This window comes from Podarcis cretensis, assembly GCF_951804945.1.
Source record: "Podarcis cretensis genome assembly, chromosome: 4".
Classification (NCBI taxonomy): Eukaryota; Metazoa; Chordata; class Lepidosauria; order Squamata; family Lacertidae; genus Podarcis; species Podarcis cretensis.
This window is the reverse complement of record NC_137173.1, coordinates 69,400,196-69,413,240: the sequence shown is the minus strand read 5'-3', so window position 1 is coordinate 69,413,240 and position 13,045 is coordinate 69,400,196. Positions and strand designations below refer to the sequence as shown.

Here is a 13,045-nt window from a genome sequence, read left to right as displayed (position 1 = left end):
AGTCGGCCACAACTGGACCTAATGGTCAGGGGTCCCTTTACCTTTACCTAATATCCATGCAGAGGTTTTGATTTGCTTCATTTTTTGAAACCTCTCCCCCCTCCCCGGCTCTACATTACTAAGGACTTATTGCAACACTGATGTGTTTTGAAATGTACTGCTGAAGTGAGTACTGAAATGCTTTTTTTTTGTTTTGTTTTTTGCTTTAATATATTGTTGCTGTTGTTTGCTTTGTATATTGTGATCTGCCCTTGAACACAAACTTCCTTTGTGGAAAGATAATACACAAATAAATACTTTATCCCAGTGAATTTATCTTCCTAAAACCACGCTAACACTTTTAAATTGTGAGCCACACAAACTTGCACCAGGGATGGGGATCGTATAGCTCGCCTGATTCCTGTTTAAGGCAATTTAGGAAATCAGAGTAAAGACTGTATTATAATATTAGTACAGTAGTACCTCAGGTTACATACGTTTCAGGTTACAGACTCCGCTAACCCTGAAGTAGTACCTCGGTTTAAGAACTTTGCTTCAGGATGAGAAGAGAAACCATGCTCCGGCGGCGCGGCAGCAGCAAGAGGCCCCATTAGCTAAAATGGTGGTTCAGGTTAAGAACAGTTTCAGGTTAAGTACAGACCTCTGGAACGAATTAAGTACTTAACCCGAGGTACCACTGTAATACTTTTAAGAATGCATATCATATAGGGAAGCAGTCACACTAAGCAAGTTTACCCCTACCAAACCCAGTTTTAGCTAATCGTAAGAACTGTGTGCTGCCCAAGACCACAAGTTTTCAAAATTTATCCCGAGTGATATAATTAATAACAGTTTAGGTTGTTTCTGACACCCTCTCCCCTAAACAATGGAGAAGGACTACACTTGGGCCAGATTTAGAAGGCTGTTCAGGGGGCACTTCTCACAGGCTGTCTACTCAAGTGGTGTGAGTGATTCTGATCAGATCCATGCATGCAAATATATCACCTTACACAGCAGAAATAAATCAGGACAAATATTTGTATCAAAGACATAAAAGAGGGGGGAATGTAAGTAAAAATGGGGAATTCAAACACAGAACAAATGGAAGCAGGTGCTTGAAGATTCACCTCACCTAGGAACACCATTTGAAGATTCACCTCACCTAGGAACACCATTCTTCAGGAACAGACCTGAAGAAATATATTTTTTCAACTTAAAAAAAAATTTAATATTGCCCTCAACTCACTTTAAAAGTGCAGCTGTACCGAGAGTCTCACAGCTAACCAATGCAAACTTAATTAAGTTAGATTCATACTGGAACCAGCAGAACTGCAGCAGCCCATTAATAACTCCTTTCGTTGTTAGGCTGTGAAATCTTCTCCTTAGCTCTAATGAAAGTACTGTATGACGTAAGATTTGCCACTCTCAAAATACAATGCCAACTGGCTTTAAGCATAGAGGATGAATGCTCGGATGAAGATAAAATGGAAATTGGATTTTTATTATTTTTCTCCAAGTGCTGGAAATGGCTTGTCCGGCTTTCAGAAAACAGGATTTAGCAGCGGGGGGGGGGGGGGGGGTTGCAGAAATGTTGACTTCACCTTACTTCTTTTGTCTGTGAGATTTCCAAATGGAACATTGCTGTTTTGATACAATCTTATGGCTTAAATGCCTTTAAGTCTTTCTGTAGTTGCTTGCTTGCTTTAGGGGGGCAATCCTAACCCCGGTCTCTACTGAGAGGGGATCTGGAGGGCTAGCACAGGCCATATGCCAGAATGGGATTCACTGGAACCCCTCCTGACCCTCAATATGCTTTGTTTTGGTGCTTTCTGCAGGCAGGGATCTCACCACCAACACTTCCAGTCACCTATTTGGCTGGGAGAAGGTAAAAGTTTATGCCAGAGTGATAATGGTATCACTCCACAGGTGGCACCTAGTCAGAGGCTGGGCAGAACAATACTTCTGCTCATTATAGCCCCTGCCCTTATGTAATAATAATAATAATAATAATAATAATAATAATAATAATAATAATAATTTATTTGTACCACATCCATCTGAATGGGTTTTCCGAGCCACTCTGGGCATCTTCCAACATATATAAAAACATAATAAAACATTCAACCTTAAAAACATTCAACTGACACACAAGGGGGTTTGGACTGCTCTGCCCATCAATCACATCAAAAGCACAGGAGCAATAGCCATGTTAATGAAGTTCAAGTTTCTCTGCAAATAGAATATTTATATCATATTTTTTAAAAATATATATATAATGCATCTCTTTAAAGTGAGGGTTTCTTTAAAGAAAAACTGTCCACCCGAAAACAAGTAAATAAATACGTTTTACAAAATTTTTATTTTAACCGTGACTGCATTTTTGTAATGCACCAAGTATTCAGTACATACGTTTTACTGTACCTTTATCTTTGTTTTTTTCCTTTCCAAGGGAATCCAGTTTCTTTCGTAATGATTTCTTCCTCTTTTGTCCATCTACAAATAAAAACATTATATTTTAAGGAGAGAAAAAAGTGCTAAGATAAAAGAATGCAGCAGAACTGATATTGAACAATAACTAGTCCCCCATGACAAAAGCATATAGATTTTCTTTTATTAAAAAACAACAACCATCCAAATGAGGTCTTGCCTACAAACCATTCACCTGGTTATAATACCAAAGGACATGGGTACTTACTTCTAGAAGAGTTAATATAATATTACAGTTCTTAAAGAAGAATGAATCTTTGCCTAGGAAAATACATGTATGGGGTGCTATTTTGCTACACCTTTTGAGAAACTGATTGTGTGTGTATGTGTGTGTGTGTGTGTGTGTGTGTGTGTGTGTGTGCACCCATGTACCTGAAGATGTGGTCAATCAGGTGAATGTCTTTTTTATTTCAAATATTTATATGCTACTTAATACTCAGAATTTCTAAGTGCTGTACATAAAATGCTTTTTTAAAAAATAAGAAAAATTGAAATTAATCCTAAAAATAGAAAACTATGTTAAAATGCCTGCTGAAATATATCTAGCCCGGATCTTTAATCCGTCTAAAGGTGATACTTATTATATGCTCACAGCAATGAAATCTTTACAAGGTGTTTCAAAGGGCAAACACAGGAAAGCAATTTATCAGGGACCAAACATTTAAAGCACTCGTTGGTAAAGTTCATGGTAAGAATGGCATCTTTCACCAAAATACTTTCTTATCTTTTGCACAGCTGAATTTTCATTGACGTTGTGGGGTGGACAACTAATGTGTCTACTCCACTAGCTCCTCGAGTTTTCCAGAGTCCCTCACTACTTTCTGAAGAAGCACTTGGGGGTCATTCCACATCAAATCAAAGCAAAAAACAAGGGTTTCGCCACACACCGTCTTGGATTTTGATGAAACTTGGTGTACACCCTTCCCTTATGGTTGAAAGAAACCCCCTTAAATTTTTCCCCTCTATCTCAAACGGTTTTAATTTTATAGCACTTCAAAGTTTCGTGAAATCTGTGTTTCTGTCCCTCTTGAGATCCTTGGCCTTGTATGCATTGAACTGAAGTGGAATGACCCTTAGGAGAGCTTTGCAACCCTCAAGAGCATGGCCTTCCTTTTCATACTCAGATCAAAGCAGTATCACGTGTTGCCATACAGCATGATGCTGTGTGACAGTGCACTGCACTACAAATCTCCCTCCTACCTGCACGTAGCTCAAGTGGCCAAACCAAACATGATTACATGGTTGGGGAGGGCCATGCCCAATCATGCCCCTGAAAGATACTCCAAGAGGATCCTGCTCTCATTGTTGTAGCCTTTTCAAGCCTTGAGGGCTGGATGTTGGCAGATCATTAACACAACATATATGCAGATTCCAAACCCTGGCTGGTAAAACATCATGGTTTAATTGCTACTCACACCAGAAGGGAGGTAGCGGCCACAGTCAAATCACTGACCCAGCCTGGAGTGCAAATTGGCCTGTGATGACAGTAGGTTTGGCTCAGCCATGTTTCCTGACCCTGCTGTTTTTTGCCCTGGCTGGCATGAGCAACAGGATTGCAGATGCAGTGGTGGTACTGCGGCTTCGTTAAGCCCTCCCTGGTGCTCCTAAATCAGGGATTCGATTGCAGCGTCAAGAAATAACAACAGGTCATATGCAAAATCTCTGATGTTATGTCAGAGAATGTGAATTCATCTTCCGGTCGTTATGAGAAGACCATCAAACAAGCTTCCATTTCAAAGCAGGAAACTAAAAATGGGCAGAACTTTACAGCTCTATCGTTAACATCTAATTATGAAAAGCTGTAACAGAAACAGTAATATAGTCTTTTTACCCAAATATTAGCATATCTGGGAACCTTTCATGCCTGCCAAGGTGAAAAGCAGGGGCAGGTTAACTTGATAGCAGTGGACTGGGCCAGCAATGGCAGTGGGTAGGATCCAAGGTATAGTGGTACCTCGGGTTACACATGCTTCAGGTTACATACGCTTCAGGTTACAGACTCCGCTAACCCAGAAATAGTGCTTCAGGTTAAGAACTTTGCTTCAGGATGAGAACAGAAATCGTGCTCCAGCGGCGCGGCAGCAGCAGGAGGCCCCATTAGCTAAAGTGGTGCTTCAGGTTAAGAACAGTTTCAGGTTAAGAACGGACCTCCGGAACAAATTAAGTACTTAACCCGAGGTACCACTGTACTTCACACACTTTCTCTCCCACCAGCCCTCTTTCCCCTGCTGGGAAACCACAGAAACAGAGAACTGTAGAGTTGGAAGGTACCCCAAGGCCATCTACTGGTAAGTCCACGCCCCTGCATTGCAGGAATACAGTTAAACCCTTCCTCAGCTGGTTAAATCTCGCCTCTCCTGTGATGACTGGCCCCATGATGCTATTATGCTTCTTTTTTCTAAGCTTAACAGCAACATGGGAGAGTAGGGGAATTTCCATCAGAACTGTGGGAAGCGGTGTGAAAGATTAAAACTTTCCTCTCCCTGCAGTGCGCCTTGTGCTGCTCAGCTGACTGGGGAACAACAGACAGTAGTGAAAAAGGAACCGGACCGCAGAAAAACGTTGATCTTTCTCCGGAGCCCCCTTTCTTCGTGCTGCTTGGCTGATCAGTGGGAGGGAAGTTGTGGGTCACCTAAGATTAGGCAATGGGCCAGAAACAGCCCAGGGAGTACAAAATACAACTTCTGAACAAGAAATAGAATATACTGACTGGAAAATATGTGTACTGTCCAGAGAATGTACAAAATGTGGTCAAGAGACACATTCCTCACAGCCTCTTGGAGATTATACATAATGGCTGGAGAACATACAACATTTGGTTGAAAAATGCATATTTCCCAAGGCCTGTTGAAGATTATGTCTATTAACTAGGAAATGTGCATAATTACTTCTTCATGGAAGGTGAATATGCATAATGACTAATTGCTATACACATTAACTGCTCAATTTACATTGTTCTTAACATACGTGTGTGTGTGTGTGTGCATGTTAATATGAACATACTATTCCAGTCCTACAAGTGAAATGGACTGGGTGAGGGGAGACATAGAGACAGAGAAAGAGTGGATAATATTCAAATGGATAAAGTATCTGTTTGCAAAATTAATAAATAATATGTCAGAAGTAGTTTAAGCACATACAACTTTAAGCAGCAAACCTAATCCCCGTGGAATAAGTCACCATTAGTTCTCAAGTAAACATGCTTATTGTAGCATCTATTGTCCCCTAATAATAAGTTTCCACAGTTCTTTAAGATATTGTAAAGGAAGACTTGTGCAGCTCAGTTGACAAGTTTCTTCTTGCATCAGTGCAAGTCAATGGTGGGCTATCACTTCCTGAAGCATTTTTGTAAATTGTCTGCCATAAAACGGTATTTTACTTTCAACACATGTATTAGCACAATTCAGTCACTGAAACTAGGTGCCTGTTTTAACATGTCAGCTAACTTTCTAGTGTAGTAGACCTACAGCTTTTTTTTGTACAGTGTACTGGATTAATTAATCTTAAGTAAATCTTATTGTTCCGATTTTATACAATTGTATAAAACAGTAATAAAGCTACACTAATTTAGATCATGAGAATATTTAACTGTTTCAGTTTTTAGGGCTGTACAACTTAAGACTGCAAGTGGGAGCTAGATGATCAAATGCTATCCATAGGAAACAAACAAGCAAATTGAACTTCAAGTACCTAATATATCCAATGTTTTATTAACGACACACCTCAGATGGTGAAGAATACAAGAGTTGCCATGCGATGTCAGGCAGATGTTCATCAAACCTTAAATTATGAGCCCAACCCATTGTGAACCCGGAAAGTTCAAAAGTAGGGCATGGTAGGAGGAATCGTGCCTTTGGTTTGCCCTCAGCATTTGATAAATGAAAGTGCATTTCCTGAGCACAGGGAGATTTCAAGTCTATGGACACAACTGGGATTGAAGCTCATGTTTTTCTCCAAAACCAGTAAGGTAGAAAAGGGTTGTGCCAAACAGGGGGTTGAGAATCCCAAGTTCTGTAGTTCTGTCCCCAGTGACATAGACAAATAGCCATTGGTGAACTTTTCCTTCTCTGATTAGACAAGGAGAGGGCTTAATGCACCAAAACATACCATGGAATATGATCAAGAATGTGCATGCTTTTAACTGATCAAATATTAACTAGGTGCAAGCTACTGAAGTTCAGTATTGAAAAACTACGGTACCATAACGTTCCTGTTGCTTGGCAGCCAGGGCTGGTTGCCCACAAGTTTGCTTTTAAAATTCCATCTACTTTCTGCCACTCAATGTTCCAATTCTATATTTTTAAATGCAGAAAAGAGCTTTTCTTCTGGTTGCTTCAGTTTAAGAGTTTCTGCTAGCTCCAACAGAATCAACGTTATGTTTGTTGAAAGCAAATGTTATCATTTAATTGAAACATAATTCCTCCTCTTTGATCCATTTGCACTGACTGGGTTTTATCTGATTGAAAATTTGTACAAATATTCTACACAGCTTCATGTTCTGATAGCAATACAACACAGAAAAATGAATGCTTCTATTGTTCACTGAAATGGTTACTCTTCAAGCATAGTTCCCCTGTATCTCCTGTTGTTTGCCAATTTGAAATACAGATAAAAGTTATCTAGAACACGGAATGGCCCAACACACTTTTACTCACCTCCGTCACTGGTGCTGTGCAATGCCAGGTCTATAGGCAACAAAACCGCCACCCTGCGAGATTTCTTTATCTCGCAGGGGGTCGACCTGGCTTGTGTGACGGAGACCTGGGTACGTGAAGGGGCAACAGTTACCTTACGAGAGATGGCGCCCCCGGGTTTCTCCGTCCTCCACCAGTCACGGACTATGGGCCGGGGGGGGGGAGGGGTGGCATTATTAATCCGGGAAGATTGTCCTTTCACGGCTCTACCATCGCCATCAATCCCCGGCATTGAATGTGTTGGCCTAGTGTGGGGCTCCAAGGAGAGCTTGGCTGTCTGGCTGGTGTACCGACCACCTAGCGCACCAGCAGCCACCCTGTCAGGCCTATTGGAGGCGGTGGCCGGCTGGGCCTTGGAGTTCCCATACCTATTGGTATTGGGGGACTTCAACATCCATGCTGATGCCACTCCCTCCTCACAGGCTCTGGACCTGGTGTCTTCCATGGCGACACAAGGGCTCTCCCAGTTTGTTTCGGGCCCCACACATCAAGCAGGCCACACGCTGGATTTGATCTTTGGCGTAGGTATAGATGTGATCATGTCTCCTTCGATGAAGGTGCCATGGTCTGATTACTACGCTCTGAAAGCCAGGATTGACGTTCCACCCCCACCCTGCTTAGGTGGCGAGCCAATTTGGGCTCACCCGCAGAGGCTGATGGACCCTGATAGATTCCGCCAAGCCTTGCGGGACCTTGCTCCCCCTGGCGACTCACTGACTGAGCTTGTTGAGGGCTGGAAAATCCAGCTCCTGGCAGCCATCGATGAGATCGCACCTAAGCGCCCTCTGCGACCCCGCAGAAACCGGGCTCCCTGGTTTACCGAGGAGCTCCGGAAAATGAAGCGGGACCTGAGACGGCTAGAGCAAGTATGGCGGGGTGCCCGTGATGGAGCCTCAAGAACATCTTATAGGGCTTTTATGAAAACCTACGAGATGGCGGTGAAGGCTGCTAAGAAGTCTTACTTCTCGGCCTCCATTGCATCCGCTAGCTCTCGCCCGGCACAATTATTTAGTATAATCAGGTCTTTAACGTCCCTTGAGGGACAGCCAAATTTAAATAACAATTTGACACACAGCTGTGAGGCATTTGCGAGCTTTTTTGCGGAGAAGGTCTTGTTGCTCTGCCATGACCTCCCTGCCAATTTGGATACAATAAAGGAACTGGAGGCCCCTCGACTGTCCTCGGGTCCAGTATTGGACCACTTCAACCGGATATCCCCAGCCAATGTGGACAGACTCCTCCAAGCTGGAAAGCCCACCACCTGTGCTGATCCCGGGGGGGAGGTTACCGTAGGCGTAGTCAAAGTCCGGTCCTGGGTCTCTAGCCTAGAATCAGTCCACAAGGAGCGGGGCGAGGTCCGAAACAGGAAACCGGGCGGGGACAGGAGCACTGAAGAGTCAGGTCTGGGTCCGGGCATGAACAGGAACTCAACAACGACGTTGCTCCCACAACCTGGGACCGGGCCGACTGGCCTTTATCTGTTCTGAGGCTAGGGGTGGTCCCGGCCCCCAGGAGACCCGCCTCTCTTGGCCTTAAGGCGAGCACTCCTCCTGGGAGCAACCAGTTCCCTTCGCCTCTCTGCCCTGAGTCTCTGCAGTTCAGGAGAGGCTAAAGGGTTACTGGGCCCAGGGGGAGACTCACCTGCAGGCACTGAGTCCTCAACCACCTCTGGAGCCAGAGTGGGATCACCTGGTGCCTGCTCCTGAGGATCTAACACAGGTGCAGGCGCTTCAGAATCCAGGCCCTGCCCCAATTCAGCCGGCCCTGGAGCCGGGGACTCCTGTGCAGGCTGGGATTCCTCTGGTTCAGCCTCTGAATCGGAATCCCAGGCCATCACACCATCCCCCCTCCCCTCTGGACCCGGCTTGCTGGGGTACGCCGCATGGAAATCTCGGAGGCAAGCAGGCGCGTGGACGTTGGTTGCTGGTTCCCAGGAACGGTCCTCCGGTCCATACCCCTTCCAGTCTATGAGATACTGCAGCTTTCCCCTGCGGTATCGGGAGTCCAGAATGCGTTCCACCTCGTACTCAGGCTCCCCCTGAACCAAAACTGGCTGCGGTCGGGGATGGTCCGGGTGGAACTCGTCGGGTGGGGCCACCGGACTCAGAAGGGACCTGTGGAATACCGGGTGAAACTTCAGGGTTGCGGGCAACCGGAGACGGAATGCCACAGGCGAGATCTGGTCCACGATAGGAAATGGGCCAGTGAAACGGGCGTCCAGCTTCCGCGAAGGTCGAGAGGGGTGGAGGTGGCGAGTGGATAGCCATACCAGGTCACCGACGTGGAGTTCCGGCCCCACCTGGCGGTGGCGGTCGGCCTGGGCCTTGTACGCCTCCTTGGCTTGGCGCAGTTGCTCCATCAATAGCTGTTGCTGGGACTGGAGCTCCTGAAGCCACTCTGTCACCGCAGGAACCGCGGATGCCGGCAGCACATCCGGAAACAGCCGTGGATGAAAACCGTAACTGCCCTGGAACGGGGTCTGCTGGGTGGGCACATTCACCGTGTTGTTGTAAGCGAACTCCGCCAATGCTAGGTGGTCGACCCAGTCATCCTGCTGGTAGCTGCAGTAACACCGGAGGTACTGCTCCAGCACCACATTCGCCCGTTCCATCTGGCCATCGGTCTGTGGGTGGTAGGCTGATGAGAGACAGACCTCTGTTCCGAGGGCCTGGTGCAAAGCTCGCCAGAACTGGGATGTGAACTGAACACCCCGGTCGGACACCACACATTCAGGTAGGCCATGCAGGCGGAAGACATGCTGAAGGTACAGCTGAGCGGTTTCCTTAGCTGAGGGTACGGATGGGCAGGGAGCACAGTGCACCATCTTAGTGAAATGGTCGGAGAATACTAGAAGGCAGGTGCAGCCACGAGACGGGGGTAAGTCCACTACAAAGTCCAGAGAAACCGTGTGCCAAGGACGTGGTGGAACCGGCAACGGCTGAAGAAGGCCGGGGGGGTCGCCCGGTAGGGCCCTTGGCCCGCCGGCAGACATCACAACCAGCGACATAGCGAGCCACGTCAGCCTTCAGGCGGGGCCACCAAAACTCACTGCTTACCAGATGGGTGGTCCGATACCGCCCAAAGTGTCCTGCGGCTGGGGCATCATGGGTCATCCGGAGAACCTCAGCCCGCAGTGGCCCTGGTGGGATGTATAGGCGGCCGTGGTGCAGCAGAAGGCCCTGATGCAAGACCAGCCCTGGATACTGAGGGCATGACCCTTCGGCCAGTTCCCGGAGTCGTTCCTGGGCCCAAGCATCGACCCGCTGCTGTTGCAGCACCCGAGCCTGCAGTGGCTCAGCCTCCTGGGTGGCCAGGAATGCTGCCGGTGGTAGGATTGTGGTGGGTACCGCTTGCTGTACCGTGTCTGCGTTGTCTTCAGGATTCCAGGACAGGGCATCCGCCTTCTGGTTTTGGGAGCTCGGGATGTAGCGGATCCGGAACTGGAACCGGGAAAAGAACAACGCCCACCGGATCTGCCTTTGGTTCAGATTGTGGGTGGTCTGGAGGTACTCCAGGTTCCGGTGGTCGGTTCTCACCTCCACCGGGTGTCGTGCCCCCTCAAGATGGTGGCGCCAGACCTCAAAGGCCACCTTGATGGCCAGTAGTTCCCGCTCCCACACGGTATAGTTACGCTCCGCTGGAAGGAGCTGGCGGGAATAGTAGGCGCAGGGTAAGAGTGGCGCATCGGGTCTATACTGCTGAGACAAGACAGCACCGAGAGCCGTACTGGAGGCGTCGGTCTCTACCACAAAGGGTCGAGAGGGATCAGGGTGTTGCAAGATCGGCGCTCTCTGGAAACAGGCCTTCAACCCCTGAAATGCCTCCTCTGCCTCCTTGTCCCAGGAAAACGGCGTCTTGGGGCGCAGTAGCCAGGTCAATGGGGTGGTGCGATGGGCATAATCCGCAATGAAGGTCCGGTAATAGTTGGCGAACCCCAGGAATCGCTGTAGGTCCTTGCGGTTCCGAGGTGCCGCCCATTCCCGAACTGCTGCCACCTTTCCAGGATCCATCTGCACCCCATCTGGAGAGAGTCGGTGACCAAGGAAGTCCACTGACCGCTGATGGAACTCGCACTTGCTGAGCTTTGCATACAGACGGTGCTCTCGGAAGCGCTGCAGCACGGTCCGGACATGATCCTCGTGGCGAGCCGGGTCACGGGAGAAAACCAGAATGTCATCCAAGTACACCACCACATACTTGTCTAGCAAGTCGTGGAACACGTGGTTGATGTATCGTTGGAACACAGCAGGCGCGTTGCACAATCCGAAAGGCATAACCAGGTATTCTGCCCGTACCGGGTCCCGAATGCTGTCTTCCACTCATCCCCGGCTCGGATCCGAATTAAATTGTAGGCCCCCCGGAGGTCTAGCTTGGTGAACACCTGCGCCCCTTGCACCCGCTCCAGCAACTCCGAAATAAGGGGCAAGGGGTACCGGTCTGGGATGGTGATTTTGTTCAGGGCCCGGTAATCATGGCAAAGGCGGAGCTCCCCACATTTCTTCTTAACGAAGAGCACTGGCGCAGCCGTGGGCGAGGTAGAAGGCCTAATGAAACCACGCTCCAGGTGGCCTCGCGCTCTGGCTCTGTTAGAGAGTATAAGCGACTCACCGGCAGGGGCGCTCCAGGCTGGAGGTCTATACCGCAGTCAAAAGACCGATGCGGCGGCAGCTGGCCCGCCCCCCGTTCCTCGAACACGTTGTGATAGTCCCGGTACTCAGCGGGGAGCATAGGTGCAGCCCCCTCAGTGGGCGCAGCTGCTAGCATCTCGGTCTGGGCATGAGAACTTGGGTCTGGGAAGTGCACAGTCCGTTTGACCCAGTCAATCTGAACATTGTGAGCCTCCAGCCAGTCCATCCCGAGCACCAGGGGGAACCGGGGCATGGAGGCAATGTCCAAGGTTCGCATCTCCCGGTGCTGCTGGAGACACAGGACCAAGGGCTGGGTCTCCTGAGTAACGGCACCTGAACGCAGGAGCCGTCCATCAATTGCCTCCACCTGTACCGGTTCTGGCTTGTTCTGAAGTGGCACCCGATGATGGGCAGCAAAGGCAGCGTCCATATACGAGCGGGTTGCCCCCGAATCCACCAGAGCATGGGTAAGGATCCAGGGCCCACCTGGAGGGTATAGACGTACCGGAACCATAAGGTGTTGCAATTCAATTGGTGCGGCCCCATTCTGCGCTGTTTGGGACCCCAGGTAGCCAGGGCCATCAGCTACTGGGGGTTGGCAGTTTCCCTGTGGCTGGCGTTTCTCAGGACAGGACCGGGCGTAGTGTCCGCTTCCGCCACAGTAGAGACATAGATTCCCCTCCCGACGCCGCGTCTTCTCCGCGGGGGAGAGGCGTGGCCGCACTGCCCCAAGCTGCATAGGCTACTCCGATGACTCGGCTGTGGCTGTGGAGCTGCTAGTAGAAACTGGCGCCAAGAACTGGAAGTGCTGGCGTCCCCGGGCCTGACGACGGTCCTCCAGCCGATCGTCTATTTGTAGACTCCGTTGAATGAGGGCGTCTAGCGTGGTGGGGCGTACTATTGTGGCCAGCTGGTCCAGTATCTCGTCTGAAAGCCCCTCGAGATACTGGTCCCGAAGAGCAGAGTCATTCCAGGTCAAGTCCTGTGCCAGCAGCCGGAATTCTGTGGTGTAAGCGGCCACAGTGGACTTGCCCTGTTTCAACCGCCTGATTGCCCGGTTGGCTTGACTCCCCTTCTGGGGGTTGCCGAACGCGGCCTCCAAATGATTGCAAAACCCCATATAGTCTATCAGCAAGGGGGAGTCTTGCCTGAGCAGCGGCAACGCCCATTTGGCCGCCTGGTCCTTTAACAAACTAATCAAAAAGTGCACCTTGGTGCGGTTGTCAGGGAAGTTCCGGGCTCTCCCCTGAATATACA

The 13,045-nt window shown here is 48.7% G+C and overlaps 1 protein-coding gene across 7 annotated transcripts in view; it reads right to left on the bottom strand.

Annotated features, from left to right (window-relative positions):
- ARHGAP6 (Rho GTPase activating protein 6) overlaps positions 1-13,045 on the bottom strand; it is a 209,000-nt gene that overhangs the window by 35,354 nt on the left and 160,601 nt on the right. For 6 of the 7 annotated variants that reach the window (XR_013837852.1, XM_079972558.1, XM_079972561.1 and 3 more), the window contains exon 3: positions 2,389-2,472. Coding sequence is in view for 6 of the 7 variants with exons in the window: in XM_079972558.1 (XP_079828684.1) it covers positions 2,389-2,472 (84 nt within the window). In the remaining variant the exon portion in view is untranslated. The remainder of the gene's footprint in view (positions 1-2,388; positions 2,473-13,045) is intronic. The other variant, XM_079972559.1, reaches the window with a different exon arrangement.